Source organism: Lepisma saccharinum, chromosome 10, assembly GCF_977018435.1.
Source record: "Lepisma saccharinum chromosome 10, izLepSacc3.1, whole genome shotgun sequence".
NCBI lineage: Eukaryota > Metazoa > Arthropoda > Insecta > Zygentoma > Lepismatidae > Lepisma > Lepisma saccharinum.
The window spans coordinates 67,608,920-67,636,023 of record NC_139238.1 but is presented as its reverse complement, the minus strand read 5'-3'; the positions used below and the strand labels follow the sequence as shown (position 1 = coordinate 67,636,023).

At 40.2% G+C, this 27,104-nt stretch overlaps 1 protein-coding gene across 1 annotated transcript; it reads left to right on the top strand.

The window, feature by feature from the left end:
* The first annotated feature begins 2,512 nt into the window (after nt 1–2,512).
* kune (claudin) lies at nt 2,513–26,274 on the top strand. Its single transcript, XM_083129878.1, has 4 exons — nt 2,513–2,763; nt 13,737–13,859; nt 19,942–20,094; nt 24,903–26,274. Exons 1-4 carry the CDS (start codon nt 2,628–2,630, stop codon nt 25,136–25,138), a joined length of 648 nt encoding a protein of 215 aa, XP_082986004.1. The 5' UTR covers nt 2,513–2,627; the 3' UTR covers nt 25,139–26,274.
* Nucleotides 26,275–27,104: the final 830 nt, after the last annotated feature.

Here is a 27,104-nt window from a genome sequence, read left to right as displayed (position 1 = left end):
GACCTCCTGTCTGTGGAGAGGACGTTTTCAAATCCGTGACGTAGTAGGTGAATTTCAGCGGTGTTTGAAGGCGTGTTTCTCGAGAACCGAAACAAATATCGCCGAGAAATTTTGCACGTCTCATGTTTGTGTCATTATCTGTAAAATGAATGGATTTAAAACGTTTTTCATGTCAAAGTGGAAATGTCCATTACTTCAAAATAACATCCAGTACAAACTAGCTTTTTACCTGTAAACTGGACACCAAGGCACTAGCTTGCCCGGCAATCCAATCTCTTACAGCACCGGTCCTAGCTGACCGAAGCAAAAACAGCCTCTCCCTTCCAAGTCTCATTTCCAACAGCCGACCTCCCCCACTCTCATCTGGGAGTTTATATACGTTTTGTTGGCGTCTGTTGCCAACGGCCCTTCTTCAAAATTTTTAATCCTTTACGGCTAAACTGCCCGCCTTTCTTTTGAACGTTCGAAACACGAAGAAATAACAGAGAGCTACATGGTATTTATACATAGGGCCTCCCCGATGGCGCAGTGGTAGCATCGTCGCCTTGTAATCAAGGGGTCCCGGGATCGATACCCGGTGGAGGCACATAGTGGTTCGGATTCCACTTTAAACTGTAGGTCCAGCCCCGATTAGCCTTACTGTGCATAAAGTGGACTTAAAACACCAACTCAAAACCAAAAATGGTATTTATACATGGAATAATACGAACCTAAGAATGCGTAATAAATTGATTTACACTAATCACGCATATATATGTTTATACACTTGATTACCCAATTAATTAACATATTAATAAATATTTCAATAAGGAAAAGAAACACTGTTGCCCTGACACGGGGCAGGGTAACATCTTTTTTTTTTTTTTAAAAAAAAACAAAAAAACACAAATTTTGCCAACCCAACTCTGGCCCGGTATGTAGTCGACTGTAGCCTGTAGACCGCTGTAGACAGTTTCAAGAATCGCAAATTCAGGAAATGACTACAAATTTGACCACAAGCCTGACGCGGCTACATATTAGACCACATATCGGACTACTAACAGTTCGTGAATCGCGCCCCTGAAGACAGTGATGCAGGTGGTGATTCCGACTGTGAAATAGAAAGTTTTTGTCATGCTTCCCGAGTTCGAACCCCCCTCGGGCATGGTTGTTTGTAAATGTCAATTCATCAATTTCATCCCTCATTTCCATCTTCGCAAATTAGCCAAGAGGCACAAAACGCGAAGTAAAATTACTTTGAGTGCAAAAAGCCAATTTGTTTGACTTCAGTTACAAAATTTGCGAAGTGCGTGATGCAAAAAAAAAAAAAAAGAATAACTTTTCTTGTTAATTTTTATGTATTGTGGTTTTTGTTATGCTTGACATTATAGTTTCGTTTCTATCTAAAAATAAGTTGTTCTTTGTTTAGTCTAACAGGATCTCTGACAGGACTTTTCTTCTCCTTCTTGATTATTTGATATATAAAAAAATATTGACCTAAATTTTGTTTCTTCTTCAGTGACCTCTCCTTACAGTATACTATGTCACAAATGCACCTGTTACTATTTTTTAAAAACAAATTAGCGCAGAACATATTCATGAATAAGTACCAGGCTTGACAGGTGTCAAACTATTATCTTTTCTATGCTATTATACAGGAGTCTGTGAGACTATAGATCGACCACAAGGAAAAAAACCTTGGGACGAAAAGTCCCCGCGCAGCTTTCCCTTCTTCTCTCCACCTCGGGCCATAAGGAAGCATGGTCCACTCTCCCCCTCCCCTTCACGCGGGAGTATGGTGCACAGGAGTCGCGGGTCTGCGCAGGTTGTTTTGCTCGTGGTTCCACTATACGAATACGACACAAAATGAGTGGTCACCGGTTAAGTGGGAAAGCATCAGCGGCGACGTCTATGCTCTCCCTCAGTTTTTCTTTTTTATTTATTGTTGACTGCAAGTTATTTCGTTAAGGTTTAGAATTTTATGCAACTCAACTCAAAATATAAATTGCTGTCGAAACGTAACCTAAAAATGTTAGTGGATCCCACAGGTGGATCCTTCCCCCTTTCACTTCCCTTTGTGGGTTGGGGTCTCACTTATCGCACAACACTTTACCAAATTTGTGTACTGACATCATTGTTAGGCTAATCTAGCTGAGGTTAGTTCTCTTACCCTAAATAATAATTTTTAATTGTATTTATGCTAATGGAACCTAACCTAACCTCGTAGCGTAGGCATTCCTCGTCTGACGTCAAGAACATAAGGTTGCAGAAATGAAGTGTGAACGGGCAGATCCTCCTTGGGTAACTCCTATCCAATATCACGATTAATCCCGTACCGCAGTAACAAACAAATCAAATCTTGGATATTTTATGTGAATATTTTTTGGCTACATTATATCAATTTGTGATCAGGTTTACAATAAGCTTCTATGGTTAAAAAAATATATTATACTTCGATGAACAGAAATTATCATTAAGGATTTCCGACCTGGCCAATTTATTAGACAACGATCAATTTGCATGACCGTTTGTGCTTCTATCTGGTGGTTGTTTTGTGAAATAATATCGTAAACAACCGTAATCAACTCAACGACACAACATTTTGTGTTTAATTTTGAAATCGTTATTCAAATTGATAAAATTTCGTTATGTCTAAGTCGAAGAATGGCTGGGCAGCCACAGTTTTTACGGTGTTGGCCTTCATTTTTGTGCTTATAGCGTTCACTACACCGTACTGGTTAGAAACTGATGGCAAGCTGGAAAGACCAAAATTCATTAGATTAGGTATGGTTGAAAGGTGTGGCTAGTACAAATATTTGTAACATCTATAGTCTATCAAGAATATGTTGAGTGTATAACAAAATTTGTGTTTATTCAAAACGATATCTTCTGTTAAAATGTAGTATAATCACATATTATTTTTGTAAAATTAAATGCCAAATGAAAGTGGATAATTAGTATCACCTAGGAGTAGGCTGTAATGTTCTATATCTTCTCATGTTATATATTTGTAATTTTGGGTAACATTATCGTATGAGGGAAACGGATTACTTCAAATTTACAGGAGAAAGTACTTACGGAAATAATTATCTTTAGCAGAGTAAGACAAATTTTTACAATTTTTGGCGGTAAATGTCTGTTATATCGGAGACACATTTCTACTTACGGAAATGAGTTTCTGTAGTATTTTGAAAGTCCGTGGAGGTATTTTCTCACCGTAGAATGCTGCACAACAAGAAATAAGCAATTTTGATATAATAAACTTGCATTTTGTGCAAAGCAACAACATTATGCCGTTGTTTCAAATATGTACCTGCAGATGGCAAGAGCGTCGAAAGTCACGCGGTCTCGCCAGTGTTTCCAAACGCTTTTTTGGAACGAGTTTACAATACCGGACCACTCTCCAATTGCTATGAAATTTCGCCTACTCACTAATCGAGACCTCCTAATCACGAATCTGCATGTAATAATTGGCGGTCAACTATGGAAATAGAGAAAAAAACGAAATAAAGTATGTTTTCTTAACGTAACGTAACCCTACCCTACCATATGAACAGCAGCTCAACGGAACATGCCATTTTCCCCGAATGGGTGTCACTTATCGCACAACATTGTAGCAACATTGTGTTCTGACAACACGGGAGAGAGCTTTTTCATGTTAGGCAAGACAAGGTAACGTGTCTCTTAGCGAAAATATTATTTTTTCTTTGTATTTATGCTAATGGAACCTAACCTAACAGGCCTAACCTAACCTCGTAGGCATTCCTCGTCTGACGTCAATACTCAAGGTTGCAAGATTGTTGTGCGTAAAGGAAGAGCATTAACGAATTGCGAAAGAAAGATGGTTTCCGAATTGCTGTGTATGGACAATCAACGTGGTAAATCGAAAGGTTTTTTACAAGTTCTACACGTAAATGTACAATTTTAACATGTGACCGCCAAATATGAACTACAGATACATCATCAGGACATCGAAATTAGTAAGTAGGCGAAAGTTTATAGAAATTGGAGAGTGGTCCGGTATTGTAAACTCATGCCGTTTTTTTTTACCAGAATTTTATTATTTTTATTTTTTTAACTATGCTTACCTAACGTAACCTAACCTTGCCAGAAATGGTTCATGGGGCTATCGTGGATGGTTTTTGGGCTATCGTGAATGGTTTTTGGGGCTATCCATCAATGGTTTTTCGGGCTATCGTGAATGGTTTTTGGGGCTATACGTCAATGGTTTGTGATGACATAATGAACACGAAAGTAGGTATTTTTCGGTTAAGAAGGTTGAAACACTTCATACCCCACTCCAAATCGACAAAACACAAGCACGACGTGCAATGATCCACAGCTGTGCGTGCCATATTGTATGTTCCGCAACGGAAGAAAGGACCCAAAAGAATTACTCGTAATGTGAAAAATCGAAGTTATTTTCGTGTAAAAAGCATAATGGCACCATCAACTATGTTACTCAATACACAATTGATAAGTACGAACCATTTAAAACTGAAAATATCCGATAGAAATGTGTATCCGATATAACAGACATTGACCCTATATTTCCATGTACTGTAATTTGTACACACCGGTAGTCCTTGACGCAAATAAACTAAACTGAATCTAAACCTGTATTCAGGCAATTTGATGAAGCACTATAAATAAGTGATGTCAAGTTTACTATGTTGGCTGTTTGTAACATATTTACTAATCTGATATTGCCCGGACAGATTTCTTCATTTTTACAAAAGAAACTACTTACGGTAATAAGTTCCTGTAGCATTGTCTAACATCTGGAAGGTGTTTTGTGTGATGTGGGAATGTTTCATAGTGGAAATTCAACCATTGACGCATAGTCCCTCGAACCATTTCCAGTAAGTTTAGGTTAGGTAGGGTCACGTATAGGTTACAATAGTTAAAAATTGGTTTGGAAAAAAATTATGCATAGCCTCACACACCATTCTCACATAGCCCCACGAACCATTGACACATAGCCCCACAAACCATTTGCGGAAACGTACGTTTTTCAGTTACAAGAACACTTTTTTTTTTAAAAAAAATTGCAATTACTTTGATAAAAAAAACACGTGAGTACACGTTAAGTAATGTTCAGAGAAGCAGATAGGTAAGTACAAATGTCAAAAATTGACAAAACGAAGAAGTTACAGATGTCCGGGGAATATCAGATTTTTACCCAAATTTATAGCGAAATTTACGTTTCTGTGAAGATTTGTAGTTTTTGGAGGATATATCAAAAACTTGTTTGCAGTCCAGAAACACTTTTCTACTTCTATTTGAATTCGAATATGTTCCATAATGTAATAATCCCCATACCAAACACTTCATAAGATAAGTTAAGATAAGATTGATTTCCATCTACTTTATCATATGAGTATAAATAGCACTATGATATGAGATAGGTCAATTAGATGTATAATTTTGAGTACAAAGGAATTAACACATACTTAAACATATTAAAAAGTATGAAAAGTATAAAATAAAATTACATGTATAAATTTGAGTACAAAAAGTAAAAGTGCTGAGCCACCCAAAATTATCATTTTAATCAATTAAACAATATCACACTGCTACTACATTAGTTTAACAGCCACGAGACAGTCTGATATGATACGATTTATTTCCATCCACTTGATCATACTAGTACAAATAGCACTATGATATGGGATAGGTCAATTACATGTATAATTTTGAGTACAAAGGAATTAACACATACTTATGCATATTAAAAAGTATAAAAGAGTATAGAATAACATAAAAAATGGAAGAAAAATCAAAGGTTATGTCTATTAATGAAAAAGTACTCCTCTGTGCTATAAAACAAATACTTTTTGGGAAATAATCACCAAATCAAAGGATGTTGGCTTACCTTCTTGTTTATTCTAGACGAACACTACAGCTACACTACAAACACTGAGTAATACCGAAGGAAAACACTGAGTAATAACGAAGGAGACCGCTCCAGTCGTTGTCCTCGCGATGCCTGTCTATATCCCTCTCTCTGTTTTTCGTCCCCAGTCTTTCACCCCTGCTTCCAGGGGTCAAATCACCTCGCGTCTGGTAAGGCGGTTCCTTCTCCCCCCGTTAGGTGGCAGCAAAAGTCAGCGGCTTTCGGTGGCTGTCGCTACACCAGCCCCCCCACGGAGAAAAAGGGTTACACCTTGTGTGGGAGGCGAAATGTTACGCGTCGACCAGAACGGGTGACGTAGTCACCTCTTGGTGACGGACTCTCTTGACGTTGCACCGATGGTGGTTGGTTGGTGGGGGGGTGCGTTGGTGTGTCTGAGGAATCCTTGGTGTGTGGGACGTCCTCCATCCAGGTGTAGGCAGGTTTGACCCGGTCAATGCTGACGCGGGTCTCACGACCGTTGAGACGCAGGGTGAAGGTCTTGCCGTCTTTGCTTATAACTTGATGTGGTCCGGAATACGGTGGTTGGAGGCTGCCTCGTACGGAGTCGTCACGGAGAAAGACGTGGGTGCAGGTTGACAGGTCCTTGAATATGAAGGTGCTGGGTTGATTGTGACGGGAACCGGATTGTGGTCGCAAGCGAGCCATGTGTTGCCGAAGTCTGGAAATCAGGTCGGAAGGGTCTTCCATCCGGGTGGCTGTTGGTGGCACGATGAGCTCTCCTGGGAGTCGGAGCGGTTCGCCGTACACCAGTTCGGCAGGCGATGCTGCGAGGTCATCTTTGATGGCTGCGCGAATCCCAAGGAGCACGAGGGGCAGGGCTTCTATCCAGGTGGAGCCAGGGTGGCACATGAGTGCTGCCTTGAGGTGGCGGTGAAAGCGCTCGACCATGCCGTTGGCGCACGGGTGGTAGCTGGTGGTGCGATGGCGCTCGGAGCCGATGGTCCGTCCTAGTTCGCGGAAGAGTTCTGATTCAAATTGCCGCCCTTGATCTGTTGTGATGCGGGCGGGGGAACCGAATTGCGAGATCCAACACGATGTGAAGGCCGTCGCGACGTCCGCCGCGGTGATGCGTTCCAAGGGGAAGGCTTCGGGCCAACGGGTGAAACGGTCCACGGCTGTCAGGCAGTACTTATAGGGTCCCGCTGATGGGAGAGGCCCGATCAGATCGATGTGCACGTGCTGAAACCTTGCAGACGGAGGAACGAAATTGCCCAATGGAGCGTGCACGTGTCGGGAAACTTTGGTGCGCTGGCAGTCTTGGCACGATCGGGCCCAAGCGCGACAGTCTTGCTGGACTCTGGGCCAGACAAAACGCGACGCGATTAGGCGCGCGGATGCTCGGGTACCGGGATGACTGAGGCCGTGCAAGGCATCAAATATGCGTCGGCGGTGCGCGGCGGGTACATACGGCCGGGGTTTCGCGGTGGATGTGTCGCAGTAGAGCTTGACTTCGGTGCCAGGTATGTCCATGAGCTGGAGGTGGAGGTCGCAATCGCCGTTCAGGAGCTCACGGAGCTCATCGTCCTCTTCTTGGGCGGAGGCGAGGGAGCGCAGATCGGGGGAGGGGGTGTTCCCGCGAACTGCATCCACCCGCGATAGCGCGTCCGCCACCACGTTAGAGGTGCCTTCAATGTAGCGGATGTCCGTGGTGAACTGAGCGATGAAGGAAAGTTGGTTGAGTTGCACTGGAGGTAGTTTGTCACGCCGCTGCTGGAAGGCGTAGGTGATGGGCTTGTGATCCACGTATATGGTGCAGTGTTGCGCTTCCAGGATGTGACGAAAGTGCTGAACGGCTGCGTAGACTGCGAGAAGTTCGCGGTAGTACGGTGGCCACTCGGACTGCTTGGTGGTGAGTTTCCGGGAGAAAAAGGCGAGGGGTTGCCACGAGCCGTTGGCGAACTGTTGCAGGCATGCACCGACGGAGGTGGCGGAGGCATCGGTGAAAAGTCCCAGCGGGGCCTCGGGATGCGGATGGGCCAGGAGCGTGGCGTTGGCAAGGCTGGTCTTGCAGGCCTCGAAAGCTTGTTCTAGGTCCGGCGTCCATGGGAATGGCTGGGATCCTCGGAGGGTGGTGACGGCAGCATGCAGAGGAGCTTGGTGTTTGGCAGAGGATGGTAGGAAACGACGGTAGAAGTTGATCATGCCGAGGAAGCGACGCACGCCGCGAGCCGTGGCTGGTCGTTTGAAGTCCTGTAGGTCTGCGATGCGGTCGGGAAGCGGTCGTGTGCCGGCAGCGGAGACTTCGTACCCAAGGAACGTGACGGAGGGGGTCCCAATCACACACTTCTGGGTGTTAATCAGGATGCCGTGGTCCGAGAGACGTCCGAAGAGGGCGCGTAGGTGTTCGCGGTGTTCCTCGTGGTTGCGTGATGAGACGAGTATATCGTCGATGAATGGAAAGCAGAAATCCAGTCCTGAGAGCACTTCGTCGATGAAACGCTGGAACGTCTGCCCGGAGGTCATGTATGGGAACTCGAACAACCCGAATGGCGTGGTGATCGCTGTCTTCGGGATGTCGTCTGGGTTGACAGGAATTTGTGTGTATGCCTTGACCAAGTCGATGACCGAGAAGACGGTGCATCCGTGGAGGTGGTTGCTGAAATCGTGGATGTGCCTCACTGGATAGCTGTCCGGAATCGTCCGGGCATTGAGGCCACGGTAGTCCCCGCACGGTCTCCAGCCCTCCGTTTTCTTGGGTACCATGTGCAGCGGCGAAGACCAGGGGCTGTCGGAGCGACGTGCGGTGCCTTCGCGCAACATGGAGTCGAATTCGGCCTTGGCTATTTGTAGGCGATCTGGAGCGAGGCAGCGAGGTCGGCTGGACACGGGGGGGCCCGGGGTCATCCGGATGTAGTGAACCGTGGAGTGACGAACTTGTCGCGGCGTGCCGGCGGGACGCGTGAGCGTCGGGAAATCGGCTAGGACGTCGCTGTATGAAGAATCGTTCGACAAGGCCTTGATGCTGGGTTGCATAGTGTTCGTTGGCTGGCAGGGAGCCGAGAGTCCCGTTCGTCCATCGAGCAGGCGCTTGTTGCGACAATCCGGCAGCAGCTCAAAGTGGTCCAGGAAGTCCGATCCGATGATGGGCATGGAAACGTCCGCGACGACGAAACGCCATGAAAACTCGCGACGCAGGCCGAGTTTGAGGCAGAGGGGCAGAATTCCGTACGTCTTGATCGTCGAGTCGTTTGCGGCACTGAGCACGTAGTCGGTCGGATGGCGTCGGTCCGGGAGCAAACGTCTCGGGAAACAACAAATATCCGACCCTGTGTCGACGAGGAAGCGGTGGCGGCTATAGCGGTCGGTCACGTACAGGCGGCTTCCACCAGGACGGCAGCCGTTTGCCGCGACTAGCGGCTGCCGTTGGTGTTTGTTGTCGCGGGCGCGTACGTGCATGGGTCGTTGCACCTCTGAGCCTGGTCGCCGAAGCGGTGGTGATACCAGCATATTCCCTCATCTCTTCCTCTTGACGGCGATCTGCGGCCGTAGCGGCGCGGGCTGGTACGGTCACGCGATTGCGAGCGGCCGCGGAAGGCGCGAAAGTCGCTTTGCAGGGACGCGACTTGACGAGTTAGCTCCTCGACGCGTTGGAGAAGCCGAACCGTGTCGGAGGCGGGCGCGAGTGGCGTCGCGGTCGCGGTCGCGCAGATAGCCGGCGGGTTGGGCGAGACGAACTGTGCGGCGATGTTGCTTGTCGCGGGGGTGAGCATGGGGGGGCTCACCTCCACGATGCGGTCCGCGAGCGTGGCAAGTTGGTCCAGCGGAAGTTCCGAAGACTGCACCTGCAGAATCGCTTGAACTTGAGCGGGCAGGCGTTGGAGCCACAACGTGCGCAGCAAGTCGTCACGCATGGGAGTGGTGCCTGCGAGTGACTGGAGGTGACGTAGGAACTGGGACGGTTTGCGACTGCCCATTTCTTCTTCCATCAGGATCTGCCGCAATCGTTGATTTTCAGACAGGGAAAATCTTCGCGTGAGTTCTGTCCGCAGCCGGGTGTAAGGGTCGGTTGCCGGTGGTGTACGTATAATGTCTCTCACTTCAAACGCGTACCGACCTTCTAACTGTCCCACGACGTATGCGAACTTCGTCTCCTCCCGGGTGATGTGGGCGATGGTGAACTGGGCCTCCACTTGGGAGAACCACAATTCCATGTCCTCGGGCCAGAATGGGGGGAGCTTCACACTCACTCGATGTACGGAGTCCTGTTGCGATTGTACTGCGTGCGGTGCTGGAGTCCTCGGTTGAAGTGCTTGCTGTCTGAGTTGCTCGTTTTCCCGCCTGAGTTGGTCGAGCTGCGCTTGAAGTTCCTCTGTCATCGCGGTGTAGTTGGTGCGTCCAGAACAAAGGGGAATTGGGCGCGTCGTCTAGCGTGAACTTATTCGATCCGGCTGGTATGGTACACAAAGGGGGTAATCACAATTCACGGCCCCCAAAAAAAACGATCACGTCGGGGTCACCAGTTTGGGAAATAATCACCAAATCAAAGGATGTTGGCTTACCTTCTTGTTTATTCTAGACGAACACTACAGCTACACTACAAACACTGAGTAATACCGAAGGAAAACACTGAGTAATAACGAAGGAGACCGCTCCAGTCGTTGTCCTCGCGATGCCTGTCTATATCCCTCTCTCTGTTTTTCGTCCCCAGTCTTTCACCCCTGCTTCCAGGGGTCAAATCACCTCGCGTCTGGTAAGGCGGTTCCTTCTCCCCCCGTTAGGTGGCAGCAAAAGTCAGCGGCTTTCGGTGGCTGTCGCTACAACTTCATAAGCAAGCTTTTTACTGGTTTCTTTAAATTTGGTTGGATTATGATTCTTGAATTCCTCTGTCAGCTTGTTATAGAGTTTTACACCTTGAAATCCTAGACCACTATGTGTTTTGGATGTGCAGACAGTAGAAAGGTGGAGGGAGTTATGCATACGAGTGCTGTACTTGTGTATGACCAGATTTTTTGAGAAGATTTTGAAATTTTTATGAATAAAGTACAACGTTTCTAATATGTACAAAGATGGAAGAGGTAATATTTGAAATTCATTGAAAATTTGTTTTGTTTGGTTTGAGAAGAATACATTCTTCATCATTTTTAATATGCATTTTTGCCAAATAAAATTTTTCTGCATTTTGGGTGAACTGCCCCAGAAAGAGATACCATATGTAAGTACAGGTTGAATCTGTCCAAAGTATACTGTCCTTAAATCATTCAAAGTTATAACATTTCTCAAGGATGAAAATAACATCATAAATAGTCTCATAAAAAAAGAGGGGTAACAGTTTGATATAGCAATATGTAGAAATTCGTCAAGTGACACCATAAAACAGCAAGAGATTCGCTAACTTTAGTGCATCGAAAGGAGAGCCCAGTCCTACCCCCCGTGATCAACCATCCTGCTACGTTTCCTGTTGAATGCAGTCGTGTCAGGCATCCAGGTCATCGCAGGGATTGTGCAAATCCGAGGTTCTTCATTTCCGCTGCTCTTGAAAGTCTGGACATAAAAGACCCTTCTTTTTTTCAGGCCCCATGTTTACAACCACAGCAGGGTTTCTGTGACGTCATCAAGATGAAACTTTTCAGTGTCTGCTATTTCCAGCACTGTAAAACGTGCACTGCTCTTGTTTTTAAAGAGAAAAACACATATTGAAGAACATTGCAACACAAATTACACAGAATACAGGAAAGTAATGGTGCATAGAAAAAGATAAGTAAGCAAAAGCATAAATTTTCCCACAGAAAAAGAACTGTTCCAGATCCATTGTATTTCTTTATACTCCTAGGAAAAAAGAGTTTGAGTTTTCGGCCTGTGTAAAGGACTGGTGGCAACCCACCATCGAGAGAAATTGGAAAGCTATGAGTGAGTAGCGTAACCCGGTCATAGAAATTTCCTATAATGGCTGGGGGTTTGATGTGCTGACCCCACGTCACCCCATTACCAGTTGAAGAACTCCACACCTCGAGGTAGCACTGTGGGACGGAGACTGGCAGTTGGGAGATAGGCTAACACCCTTACAAGCTGCAGAGCCACGGTTATTTATATTTACTTCACATGTCATTACGAACACTGTTAACATCATTATCAATGTAGGAATGGCACGTGTCTTCAGTCTGTTCTTCGGCGTAATACCTGATAATTCAGATTTTAAATGCGTTTACAGTACTGTGAGATATTATCACTCAAATACTAGAATATGAATTCACATAACACAAAGCATGACCTTGGCATTTACCGTGAAGAAATATCCCCCCTCCCTTCCTGGTTGAAAGATTGACCCTAATGTTTGGCAAGTCTTGCGATGGCTAGGTAAAAATGTCACGCATCGCCACTGCTTGTTGTCTTCCCGGGTCAAAGCAGGTTGTACAAGTGGCGGTGCTATCCTGAAACTTCTTTGAACATTTGGGACAATAAGATTGAATTTTCAAAACCATAAACATCAAAAGTAGTTTCACTTTCTGCAAGACACTTCAGGTTGTTTTTGGCCTGCCCCTTAGATTACAGTGAGTCATTGTTACAAGTAAAACGAAAAAGGTAAAGTTTCCGGTGCACTTTGCACCATGCCATCAGGCATATATAGGGGGGATGTGAAGGTAGGGTCCCACACATTCTACCAATCTTGGCTATGTTGGAGGTGATGTGATCAGCCCCATGTTCTTGCCACCTCCTCAGGTACCCATTAAGTTTAGGCTGGGTGAGCCCTAGAGCTGCTTTCTGGAAAGGGGGTGGGGGCAGTCAAGGCCAATGCTTGCTCAGTATAATTCACAATGTATTTCATACCTTAAAGATACAGTGGGTCCCTCTATAATCCGGCACTTCATCAATTTGGCCCCTCAGTAGTCCAGCGTTGAGCGAGAAAGGGAAAACAAGTTACTGCATGTCGGTGTCAGAGACCTTGGCACGAGGTAAACACTAGGCTCAGTATAGCGATCTGTACGAGTCATTGTTGCACACAAAATCCCATGTGCACTGTTTTTTGTCTCAGTGTTAATTACGTGTATTGCTGTGAGTGAAAAATGTCCCTACAGAGCAAACAAAAACATAAATTTTTTTCTTTATCACTTTATAAAACTATATCTTGGTGTTAAAACTACTTCAAGAAAAAGTGTTAAAAGTGTCATTTCAAACAAAGAAACAAAAGAAAATTGACACTTTTTTAGACCTGTTCCCTGAAAGGAATAATACAAATACACTGTACTACAGTGTAGAAATGTAAGTTTTTCTTTCATTTTTGTTATCATGTAAACCTAAGGCAGGCCTAGTTAAGGTTTTATAAACTACAGGAAAATGCAATATGTATCTTGTTTCGTAATTTTTTTTACAACACTAATGTCCATTTTAATTTATACGTACATATTTTGTAATATTTTGTGCAATAAACATAGGTTTTGCTATTAAAATGATTTTTTTTACATGAACCTCCACTAATCCGGCAGTCCTCCGGTCTGATATCTGCCGGATTACTGAGGGATTACTGTAGTTAAAGGCTTGGGAACAATGTACACCACATGCCTATGCATGCTACAGAAAATAACATGCCTAACGCAGGGTTAATATAGGATATCCATATTCATAAGAGAAATGTAAATTTATATAAATAAATTCCTTACAAAATGCTATTTTTCTTGTATTTTACAGCTGTTGCAAGCATAAAAACACAATTTTTTTTGTAGCATTTCAGGAGAACACACACTCCCTTTATCATTCATTTTCAGTTCAATTAATGATCATACTTATGCATATTTTATGCTTGTAACAGCCATAAAATACAAGAGAAACAATCCTACAATGCAAGCAATACATACATATAAGAAAAATTACAAAATGTTTACTGAAACATATTTTCTAATTCCAGGTTTATGGGAAGTATGTCTAAATGAATTCAGAGATCCCAAACTGTGGTATGACACACTCTTTACAGGATGTATGTGGGTTTTTGAAGAAGAATATATGATCATTCATGACCTTTTGCTTCCAGGTATGCGTTAATAACTTCCGTTTTGAAACTATGTATTTTAAATGCATGCTTTGTACTTTGGTGAAGACAAATTTACCAAGTTTGTCAGAATTGACTTTCCTCAACTGAAAAGAAAATACACACACTGCTTCAAGATAGATTTAAGATAAATTATTAATATTTTAAGTTAAGAGTCCCATTTTTTATTCCATGTGTGTTTTAATGTGTAATGTTACATATCGTAATTTGTACTCCACTGCAGTACATTCTACTTTTTCTTTACTTCTCACTGCATGTAACTTATTATTGCAAGTGTAATTAAAAATCTCAACAGTATGTACAGTAATAATTAGCATGGATTTTTATATAATTATATATCTTAGTGCAGCACATTAGTTCCATTAAAACCTAAAATATCAGTAACTCATTTGTAACTTTTTATGAACTCATATTAGCTTTTTATTTTACATATTTCAATAAATTATTATTAATAATAATATTTATTTAAGTGATGGGCACGATTTGACAACCAGGTACATCACTATGCCAAAATTGGTCATACATAATTATAAAAAAAAATACAGTTTATCCAACAGTCTTATACAAGATCATTCTTTTCCCTAACCCTTTGTGCACCTGATGGCGGCACTCTTGGCAGCCGCCCGGACACCAACTCTCGTCAAATCGTGTGCGATATCTCTGCTAGCTTCGAAATGACTTCAAGTTCTCAGAATTATAGTTACAATTACATTCAAAATAAGCTTGTTAATTGTCACAGAGGATGTTGGATATGTTGTCCTCGTGCATCCACTCATTTTTGGCACGGTTTTAGGAAATTTGTGTGCTGATCCCAGAGATTTGTTTTAAATTTTATGCAATAATAGGCTAACGATTTGCCATAAAATGCCTTTTCTTGTTCCTTGGCCAGATAATGTAGGCATTTATGTTTAAAACAGTCTCGTGACATTTCTGAGTCGTATTCATTGATTGATTGATTGAATTGGTGTTTTAAGTCCACTTTATGCACAGTAAGGCTAATCGGAACTGGACCTACAGTTTAAAGTGTGATCCGAACCTCTGTGCCTCCATCGGGTATGGAACCCCTTGATCACAAGGTGACGATGTAACCACTACACCATTGAAGAGGCACAAAAGTTGTAAAGGAGAGAATGTATTGGCATCTCGTGAAATTATTTTCACCTTATTAAATCAATATTGATTACAGCCTGCAAAAAAATTTGATCCAAAAATTTTCTTGCTCACTTCACTTGCAATAGTGCCTGACTGAGTGGTATTCATGTTTCACAGGTATAGTGTTCTTTTCTGACTGTTTTAGTCACAAATGCTTCTTTCGAAGATAACAGCTTTTTCAGTGCCTAATCCATTAAAAGTCATGAAAAAAGTTCAGCCCATTTAGTTTGATTTGATTTCATTTATTTTACTTCGCTTTTTGTGCCACTTTTGGCTAATTTGCGAAGATGGATATGAGTGATATGATGAAATTGATGAATGAACACTCACAAACATCCATGCCCTGGCCAGGAATCGAACCTGGGACCCCTGACATTGTAGGGCGATGTGCAGAACTATTAGTACCTATTTTGTATTTTCTTCTTATTTGTCTGCTTATTTTGTGAGTCTTTAATGCCTATCAATCCCAATCCTCATCCTGTTTATAAACCCTTATTTAACCTCCCTTAGATTTCTAATAGTGATGACCGTGGATGGTGTAAATTATATAGGACACTGAAAAGTCTCATATAAAAATTATGTAACATTTTGAAAACAGTTAGTAATTAAACCTGTGAGAATTCTTTCAGTCTATAATGATGAAAACTTTTCTTAGTTGCAGAGACTTTATTTCTAAAAAAAAAATATAACAGGCAAATTATTGTGTGGGTTCTAGCCCCACAGGCTCATTTAAGTTGGCGCTACTGCCACTGTCCTCTGTTTTTGTTTCACTAAACCACAATCATTTCTTTATGCTGGGTGTACTTCTGGCTTCATGACAATACTGGCATCGCAAGCGTAGGGACGAGAAAAAATATTTTGGAAGGTGGCAGATCGAACTCTCAGAGATGCCAATTTTTACTGTAATGATCTACTATGTTATGATAATTATTGCAAATTCATTCCTGCAACAAATACAGTTACAATCATTAAAGTGTCAATTACAATTATAACACTGCACAACACGAAATTTGTCCTTTAGATGGAAATGTGTGATTCTAATGTATTTGTGCATGACAAAAACGAATCTGCAATTTGTTTCCGTGTATCACGTGTAATTTAGCCAACAACACAAAATAATCTTCGTCAAAGCACTAGGCCGAGAAGGCCAAGCTTTCAGGTACCTCTGGACGAGTGGCCCACACTTAAGTGAGGCAAAGGTTAAGGAAGGTGTGTTTGTTGGCACACAGATTAGAGCCGTTTGATTCTACACTTTCTGACTCAGCATTTCCAACATCCCCCGTGACAGTTCACGTGTTCATTTTAAATGTAATTGTAACCATAATTCTGAGAACTTGAAATCATTTTGAAGCTAGTGGTTTCCATAGTGGAGATATCACACGCAATTTGACGGGAGTTGGCATCTGGGCAGCTGTGAAGCGTGCTGCCATCAGCTTCATAAAGAGGAAAGAAGAACCCTGTACATCATCATTTTTCGAAAAATACATATTTTTTTCTGTTACTATTTTGTTCTTAATTTCTTGGCATAGTGGCATAGAGATTAATGCAGTGCGAACAGAGTTTGGAATAAATGTTCATGCCTTACACACAATTCAAACCTAGGACCCCTACCAGTTAGACAACCACTTCACCATGATAGCTGCCTAAAATGCCTCTCTTCCATAAAAATGGCCAATGAGATGTTATAACGTTATTTACGTTGCGTATTTGATCTCTACTACCTTGTATTTATTCAGTATTTGTTAAATACTTCTAGTTTTATCAAACATTTAGAATGTGATTGGAAAAGAGCAATAAATATGCTTTCTGCACATATATGCACATTATTTAACTATGTATTTCACGATATTTTGTTGTCTTATGTCTTTAGATACATGTTTTTAAGTCTGTGTTATATAAAAATTAAGGCTAGGATTTTTATTACCTAAAATAACCAAAATGCAACATGCACTTATGACCTAAAATTTTGCTATTGGGTCATTCCATGCCAAATCAACAAAGTTCACAACCCGACCATCTCGGAATTTTCTGAAACTCTACTATTTGGTAGTCTTCATGAAGATATGAAATCCTGAGAAATTGTAGCTTCCTGTGTGGCGTAGTTATGGAGTTTTGAGTGCTTGAAAATACAAAAAATTGTCAATTTTTAGTCTGTGCTTGAGACTTTCATGGAGAATTGCTCTTACCCTAATTGACGTAGAAAACTGGTTGTAGTCTTGTTTGAAAGTACATGAAATAAGCTTTCCAACGGTGTATCACATCACTATATTTAGAATAAAATCTTTTCAAGGTCATCCACTTTGACCTTTGGACCTTGAACTTTTGAAGATGCATATCTGCAATTTCCTTGGAACTGAAATATATTGTTAACACAAGGTTACACTATAACATAACCAAATTTGACGATTATGGGATAATTAAAGAAAAACAATTTAATTAGTATAAGTGTATTTTTTCAGCCGGTCATTTCTAGTGGGAGTTTGCAACACTGTTGTTATTTACTTTTAAGAATAATATGATTATCTACAGTAGTGAAAAATAGACAAGAATGTTTGTTTCCTGAGAAATAACTTACATGCCCCATAGTTCACAGGCTGTTATTCAGTATTCATTCATTCATTCAGTCTTTGCATGGTAAGCTGGCTTTCGTCCCTTGTTAAAGTGTACATTCTTCTTGTAGCAGTGGAAGGATCCACTTTTGTTAGAATATTGCACGTTGGGACCCAACAAATGTCCATTTGAACCAAATGGCGACATAAAAATGATCCTGATGGTCCGTGAGGTTGAAGAAAGTTAGTTTGTAAATCACCGGTGTCTTTAGACACTTTATGAACACACCCTAGCCACCAGTTGTTATTATATACACAAGTAAAATATCCAGTAATATCTGTGAATTCTAAGTCATTTTAAAATATTATGAAATGATGTTCTATAAATTCATCACATGCAGAATAACGTTTCATATGTATGACATCTTTTGTAAAAGGAAGTACTACATGAATCTTTTTGATTCCTGGAATGGAATTAACTGTAGCAAATCGGTCACACAACATAGATAAATCATCCTCATGGTAGGCAACATTGATGAAGTGTTCGCGATTTTTGTAGTGTGCTGCTGCTCCATCAGAAAAGTAAAATATCTTGACCAGGTTGTCAGAACCAAATTTATCCTTCAAAAATGTAATAAGTACTTTCTGGAGTAAGTGAACTAATGCTGTATCATGCTATCTGATTTTCATTTATGATCGTCGAAGTATTGGGATTTCCGTAATAAATAGTGAATGGATGTATTGTTGTTGCTTGACCATTGTTCCAGTGAAAACCTTGCAAGGCATCTTGCAACAAACAGGAGTAATTTTCTGCAAAATCACAAAGTACAATGTTGTGCCTATCAAGAACTGTTTCTTTTAAATGCTCGAGAAACTAAACTTGTTGGCATGAAAGAATTTCCGGTCAGGTGCCCATTTTTTCGACTAGAATTTCTATGAATTCTGCAGACTTCATTGATGTTTCAAGTGTTGATTTGTCTGTGGATATCCACTGTTTGTTCCTGCTTTGGTGTTCATTTCCAGGTAATACTTATTAATTTCAAAATGTTTCAAGGTTTCCACGGATCTCAAAATCTTCAAGGTTTTCTAATCTGGATGATGCCATGATGCTGGTGATCAAGGTATCTTACTTAAAAAAAGTCAGCTCAAATTAGAACTGTCACACTAAACACACTATCTATTCAACATTCTACCACACTTGTTTCAAACAACACTGCTGCACACATTCTTCACTTTCTAGTTGCAGAAGTATTGCACATTAGCAAGTCTGCGATGCAAGAGTGCAGTGTTGCAAACTCCCACTAGAAATGACCGGCTGAAAAAATACACTTATATTAATTAAATTGTTTTTCTTTAATTATCCCATAATCGTCCCAACTTCAAATTTGGTTATGTTATAGTGTAAACTTGTGTTAACAATATATTTCAGTTCCAAGGAAATCGCAGATATGCATCTTCAAAAGTTCAAGGTCCAAAAGTCAAAGCGGATGACCTTGAAAAGATTTTATTCTAAATACAGTGATGTGATACACCGTTGGAAAGCTTGTTTCATGTCCTTTCAAACAAGACTACAACCAGCTTTCTTCGTCAATTAGGGTAAGAGCAATTCTCCATGAAAGTCTCGAGCGCAGACTAAAAATTGACAATTTTTTGTATTTTCAAGCCCCCAAAACTCCATAACTACGCCACACAGAAAGCTACAATTTCTCAGGATTTCATATCTTCATGAAGACTACCAAATAGTAGAGTTTCAGAAAAATCCGAGATGGTGGGGTTATAAATGACACTTTTTTTTTTGTTGATTTGTCGTGGAATGACCCTATTGTAAATTGTGCTTTTTCTCGTGAAGTGTCTCTTGATTACAAGTCGAAGACGTTACGTTACCTCTATTTGATTAAGGAGGCACCTCACATACTACTTGCTAGTTCACTTAGTGAAGTCAGAGTTGCAGGATACAGTGATTCCTTATGCAAATTTTGAAATGTAGATGGCAGCGAATAGAGCCTTGTTCCTAGGAAAGCTTCTTTCAGGGACGCAAGAGGAGGAAATTTAATACACTTTCAAAATAGCCGAGTGTAAATGAATGTTTTTGTACCTGAGAAAAACAATACTGTATTATGCTGAATATGACAAAAACCTCTTGGAATGTGCTGTGAAAGGCAGAAAATAGTGTAATATACAAACATACGTCCTAACAAAAGATCTTGAATTAGTTTTCCCATAAGGTGAATTGATATATAATTCAGAAACTTCTGTCATCTGTTAATAAAAATTCTAGCCCTACTGCTAATTAGTTTCTGAACTTCTGTATAGTATGGAGAAGTATAGCACTGTTTGCTAATATATATTTTTCCCCTATTCAGGTTTTTTCGTTGCTGTACAGTTTTTCTTCACCCTCTGCTTTACTCTGCTGCTGATTGGTAGTTTTATGGTAGCCATCTACTGGTGCACAAGTAGCGAGAGTCCTTGGTTTGTCAAGTTGCTAATCATAACTGGCATCGACCATATTCTGGCAGGTATGTTTACATGTTAAATAATATATAATATCTTGCAGACAGATTTATCGGTAATCTTTCAGTATTAGCCATTTAAGACACATTGGTCTATTGGTAAAATTACCAGTAATTTATTAACCAATCGCCTATAACAGAGCGAATGCTCCAATTACAATAGGCATTACAATTTGCTATATACAATATAATTTACATAAATATATAATACATGATACAAACACATAGTAATTATTACACAAAACATTAGATAAATATGAATACAAAAAGTTATACAAATACAAAAGTTACACAAATACAAAAAATTACATACATATACATATTACAAATTTTGAACAGAGGAGAAAACTAAAGGACAGAAGAAACAAAACATAAACAAGTAACAAACTACAGGGTGATTTTTTTAAAACTCATGGTTTTCTTTGTTGTGTAAAATTTGTAAATGAAGTATTATTTCCATGCGGTTTGTGGCAAATGAATAAGGAAGAATGGGAGATTTATTGGAGTATGTATACCGGTTTATATGCATCCCGGGTAATATCGCCCACGCCTCAACAAAAACAGCAAATATTCACCAGTGTACCTTTCGCATCTATATGGTCTGGGGGTTTGGATGCAGTGCAGAGGTTTAGGTTTCCTCCTGTAGATAGCACCGTTGTCATTCTCAACAATAACCAGGAAACTGAGCTGTTATATTGTTGTGCTGGAAAGTTGTGTGCTTTTGCGTAATTGTTGTGCTGAAAAGTTGCGTTATTGTGATCAGGACACACAGTAAGAATGGTGTACTTGCAGGAACGTGTGTTTATCGTGAAAAGTTTTTGGAAAACTGATTCTGTTGTTGCTACGCAAAGGGCATTTAGAAACAAATTTGCCTCACGTTCTGCCCCAGACAGGAACACAATATTGTCGCTAGTGAAGAAATTGGAAAAAACAGGATCGCTTCTGAGTGAGACAGGGAAGCATCGGACCCCGCGGGCAGGTGTTGTGGAAGATGTCAGTGCTCGACTCTTGAGGTCGCCCAAGAAATCTCTCCGTCGTTTGTCACAAGAAATCGGCTATAGCTATTCAACAAGTCAAAAGGCAGCGAAAACTGCGAAACTAAGGGCGTACAAAATTACAGCTGTTCAAGAATTGAAGGATCCAGATTAAGTTAAACGTGTAGATTACTGTAATTGGTTTTTAATGTTTATTGTGCGTAATCCTGATATCCTGAAAATAACGTGGCTTACTGATGAAGCCTGGTTTCATCTCTCTGGGTATGTTTATTCTCAGAATACACGGATATGGGCAGCTGAAAATCCACATAGTGTAATCGAAATTCCGTTCTACTCACAGAAAGTTGGGGTATGGTGCGCTGACTCAGCATCACGTATAGTGGGTCCAATCTCCATCAATGAAACAGTGAACACAGAGCGGTACAGGGCAATATTCATGGAATTTGTTGAAAGTTTGGACGACATTGAACTCACAAAGGGTTATTTTCAACAGGATGGTGCTACATGCCATACATCGCATGACAGTATGGCACTGATTGAAAGTTTCTTTGCGAATAGGGTTATTTCAAAGGGATTGTGGCCTCCGAGGTCTCCAGACTTAACTTCACTTGACTTCTTTCTGTGGAGCTTCCTAAAGGGACATGTGTACACAAACAACCCTACATCCCTGGAAATGTTGAAGCAGAACATTATCACTGAAATTGCGAACATTAGCGCAGAAACACTGTCAGACAGCCCTTAACATGGAGCGGCGTGTTCGACTTTGTTTACAGGAAGGAGGTCGACACTTTCAGCACCTTCTTTAAAGGTGAGATGTTATGTCATATGTCTGTGCTATAATTTTTATGTTTTATTTATGTTTGAGTGAATACAAAAAAAAAGAACTCATTTTCATTAATTCATTTTAGCAAAAATCCAATACTTCAATGTTATTGTTGGGTACACTGGTGAATATTTGCTGTTTTTGTTGAGGCGTGGGCGATATTACCCGGGATGCATATAAACCGGTAAACATACTCCAATAAATCTCCCATCCTTCCTTATTCATTTGCCACAAACCGCATGGAAATAATACTTCATTTACAAATTTTACACAACAAAGAAAACCATGAGTTTTAAAAAAATCACCCTGTATAAAAGCTTGAGAAGAATAAAGAAATTATACGAATAGCACTATTTAAATAGGAAACAGGAATAATCAATACAAAGCAAAAGTTCAAATTTGAATTCGTTTATATGTATACAAAATTTAGAAAGCTATAACTTGTATTTGAGACTATAAATAAATCACTCTAGAATTAGATCTGTTTTATTTGTATATTATATCTAATGTGTTGTTTAAACTATATAGATAGTTTTTAATATTAAAAGCAAAATCCAAATCAATTCCATTCGGGACAATATTATTATGTTTACTTAATAATCTAATGATATAATACCAATCTGATATTTTTTAGTGCTCAATGTCATTATTATAATTTTGTAAAAGTATAAATAGTCTCGTACTATGGCCATGCGGTCTGACGCATAAGGCTTTGGGCTCTTGCTATGGATGCATGCTGGTTTGAGTCTCTGGGTGCAAGGGGGGGGGGGGGGGGCGTAACAACGTTTCTCCTGAGAGTTCAGAAATTGGGGAGCTATGAATGAGTAGTCATGGAAAACCTACTACATTGACTGGGGTCCGTCGTGCTGACCACACGTTTGCCCCGTAAGTGATGCATGTGGGAGTGAATCCGGCAGCTGGAAGGTTGACCCTGGCTCTTAAGAGATGTTGTGCCATGGATTATTGTAATAGTATAAATAATGTAATATGTTTTTCCTGGCTCAGTGACTGAGAGCAAGTGGAAGTGCCATAAATATTTCCCAGATTTTACGTTTTTCTGCCTTTTAAGTTGTTTTTTTCATTTTGGACCACGAGAAATATAAAATTGAGGTTCTGATATACACAGAAGACTATATATATATATATTTTATGTTATTTATACCTGTAATACTATTTACCTAGCTTAATAATCATCAAAGAATATATTTTTTTATGTTATTTATACCTGTAATACTATTTACCTAGCTTAATAATCATCAAAGAACTGCTTGCAATTGCCACGTGAGGAGATGCACATAATCTAAAATACATCTGAGGCTCTGTTCAAAACTGAGTGCCTGTTGAAATAAATGTGCAAGGTAGGTGAAACTGTAAGCCCCTACCCTTAACCAGCTGGCTGCAAAACTTTTGACTTCAAAAAAGAAAGACACTACTCATTCAGAAATTTACTTAACACAGCCATCTTACTTGTATTTTTGTTATTTAGTGTCACATTTCTGTCAGTCTTGACCAATTGTGACAGTGAGGATAAGTGATGGATGAAATTGTTGAGGGTACACTCACAAGAAACACCTGTGTCCAGGCTGGTACTTGAACCTCGGAAGTTCAGCAGGGATTGAAACTTCCCCTTGATTTAAAGGCGACAACGCTACCATTGTGCCATCGGGGAGGCCTTGGTGTCGCAGCTCTCTTTACTTCAGATATCCCTATTTCTTCAGTATACCTTAAATCTGGCAACTATCTACAGCACTCTCTTCTATTCATCTTTGCGCTAAACAACCTGGAGCTAACTACTGCTACTACTGAAGGATAACCTCTTAATCCCAAAAGTTGCAGCACCCAAATATCCGCGCAGCTCCGACATTCATCACTGTTTGCCGATGCAGTGGAAGAAACCATTGCATGTGATAAAATGAACATTTGTATGTCAGCATTAATGGCTATTTACTCATGTCTCAGGATCTGAGAAATACAGGTTCTTTATGAAATTATGTAGCTAAAGATCACTGTTACCACCCAAATATGAAAGGGCATCGTAAAGTTTTTAATTATCACCATGAAGTAAATGAAATGTTTCTTGACCTTCCACAGGATGTCATTGTAGAAGTCCTCAAATTGCGTCGAAAACTGATTATACACCTCTTGCATGTCATCATTTGTGTCAAATCACCGACACCACAGTGGATTTTTCATTTCAGGGAACAAGGGAAAGTAACTTGGGGCGAGATCGAGAGAATAGGGTGGATGTGGCAAGAGTTCATAGTTTCATTGCCTTGCCCACAGCAGCAGCTTGAGATGATTGTGTGGGTGCATTGTCGGCAAGGAGGACAGATGGTGGAACCCAGCATGCAGACGCCTTAGACACATGGAGTTTATCGTGAATAATTTCCCACACACTGTGGTAACTAAGGCCAGTTACATGCATGATCATGTGGAGAGTACTCGTTGGTCTTCCAGTCTGAGATCTTTGTTCACTGTAGCCACATCGTCCACACTTCTTGGCTTCATCTGTGAGGGACATGTGACCACTTTGGAAATTCCTCTTCCACCTCAGAGCAGTGTCATATGATGGACAATCATCACCACAGACAGCCTTCATTTCGTCATAAATTTTCCAGGCACTGTAACCCTTCAAATCCAGGAAATGAATCATACTGCAAGCCTCACTCTTCTCCATCTTGCAGGTTACTGACATCTACCGCCACCTGTCAAAAAAGTAAATGACATACTACAAACATTTTTACACCATCACGTACACAAGGACTAGTGATTACACTGGCGAAATTTCATTTACATAGCTCAATAACTTCCGGATAATAATTAAAACTTTATGATAACCCCTAGTTTTGAAGCTTAAAAATTGTTAGAGCAACTGCCATCTTGTTTTTAACTTTAGCTGACTTGCTTTTTTAACCTGGTACTGAAAGTGTCTTAACACATTACTGCCTCAACAGCATTATGTACAGGTATGATGGCTCTTATCTCTTTCATTACAGGCTTTTGTGGAACCATTGCGGTCATCATATTTGGTGCCAGAGGTGACGGGCGAGATTGGATGCCAAACTGGGAACACAACAACCCATCCTGGTCCTACGCTTTGGCTGTGTTTGGGGCATTGTTCCTCTATTTCTCAGGAGTGCTCTTCATAGTGGAAGGGAAAGTTCGCTACAAGAAGCGAAAGCATTTCGAAGCAGCTCAGGCAGCTTATCACATGGAACAAGTGCGAACATAATTTATGTTGACTTCAATTTCATAAATCATTCCATCCAGTTTCAGGGTTATATTTTTAGAACACTTGTATGGGATAATTTGCAATTTGCCTGCACAAGCTCATGTTGATATTTTAATGTCAGATGCAATGTACATATTTTAGTACTAGATGAGTGAATATTGGTATAAATGCGAGAAGAATTATGAAATTGCATTATATTTCAGTATTTTTGTATTGAGATGCATGTATATATTTATATGCACAGACATATATTGTTGTTGATAATATTCTCATTCATATGGTAAGATCTGATAAATTAACGATAATTATTTTATTTCTGCTTTTATGTAGGAATCTCACATGAAAGGAAAATTGTATTTTTTTCATAATTTTAGTTTGCAAACTGCAGTTTTTTATACTTAATTTTATAGAAATATTGTTTTAATATACTCTTTTTTATGAAGTTTTACTCTGCTGGAAAAGTATTTTTTTCTAATACATGAATGAACATATATGTGTACATGTATGTATGTGTACAGCACTGATCAGAGAGAGAATGTACTTTCAGATAACATGTTACTAAGATATTCATATTTTTATATTTCACCCCAAAGCTAATATGACGAATGTTATAAATATTCCTTACTTGCAAATTGATGATGGAAATTACATAACAAAAGTTTATAAATATGAATAGTATGCTAATAAAAGGTTGAGTTATGAAACTACTCATTGATCTTCATAAATTACCTTTTGTAGTTTTTCTTATGGAAGCATTTTATTTTCTAAGGAAGACATTTTGATGAAAGGTCTGTTATTTTAGCATTGTCATTTACTAATGTGTACTTTATTAGAATTTATGCTCTTTGGCAGTAATGTAGATGAAAAGTAGAACATTTTAACAAAATCAAAATAGACAAAGAAATGAGGCTTTGTTTAAAAAAGAATTATGCCTTTATAATTCAGATACTGAAGAAAATTAATAGCACAACAGTGTTTAAATATGAATTATAAATTCTGTATGCTTTTTGCAATTAACATGAGCAAGTAGTGATATTTTTATACTTGGATTAACATGTTAATATTGTTGATATTCATATATTCCTTTGCAAACTGTACGATTATACATGTTACCAAATAAATGTAAAAATATTGAATGATGAGCTATTCTTCTTCTTCTACATAGTGATGTTCTTTTCTAAGCAGCATATTGAAAAGTGGACAAGTGAAACTATTGCTGAGCCTATGCTTATGTCTCTGTATCGGAAAGCATAATTAGGATTTTATTTACAGTAAAACCTCGTTAATCCGAACTAATGGGGGGATAAGTTGACTGGTTTAACTGAAATAACCTAAAAGAACAGTTGAAAGTGCATTAAAACTCAGTTTATAGCACCAAAACACGTTTAGTATGATGTATTTAAAGGGCATAGGCCTAAATACACTATACAGTACAGTACAAAGTCTGTGGGAAACAGAATTTCATCAGTGGTTGACTGCCTTTTCTTTGGGAAGTTCTCTTGTTGATTTCTTGCCACATTTAAAACCTTGCATTCTGTTTTTTTTGTTGTTTTTTTGGCCTGTCCAGATTAAGCGAAGTCCGGCTTATCGGGGTCCGGATTAACGAGGTTTTACTGTACTGATATTTTTCTAGCATTTTGCTCTTTCACAGGGTCCACAGAGTCTAATTAGCCGGGAAATGTGCAAAACTTGAAGTTTCAAATTATTTTGCACCATGTGAAAAACTATTTCGTGATTACATAACAGGCATTTTAATATTCTGAATTAATTCTTGAATATTTTGAAACAAAACTGTGGTAAATTAGTGCTTATAATTGGAGTGGAAGAATCACCTATCAACATTAATGAATATTTTGAACAACTTTTAATTCTTACATTTTTAAAGCATTGGTATTGGTGGTAATCAGTAAAAGTATTGATGCTGGTGCAAAGTAGTGTCGGTTCACCTGTAATTGAAACCTAAAGT

Excerpts from the sequence above, each read along its gene's own strand:
- kune (XM_083129878.1), top strand. The coding sequence starts at position 2,628 with ATGTCTAAGTCGAAGAATGGCTGGGCAGCCACAGTTTTTACGGTGTTG. Across the intron at positions 2,764-13,736 it reads ACCAAAATTCATTAGATTAG|GTTTATGGGAAGTATGTCTA; the intron begins GTATGGTTGAAA and ends TTCTAATTCCAG. Across the intron at positions 13,860-19,941 it reads TCATGACCTTTTGCTTCCAG|GTTTTTTCGTTGCTGTACAG; the intron begins GTATGCGTTAAT and ends TCCCCTATTCAG.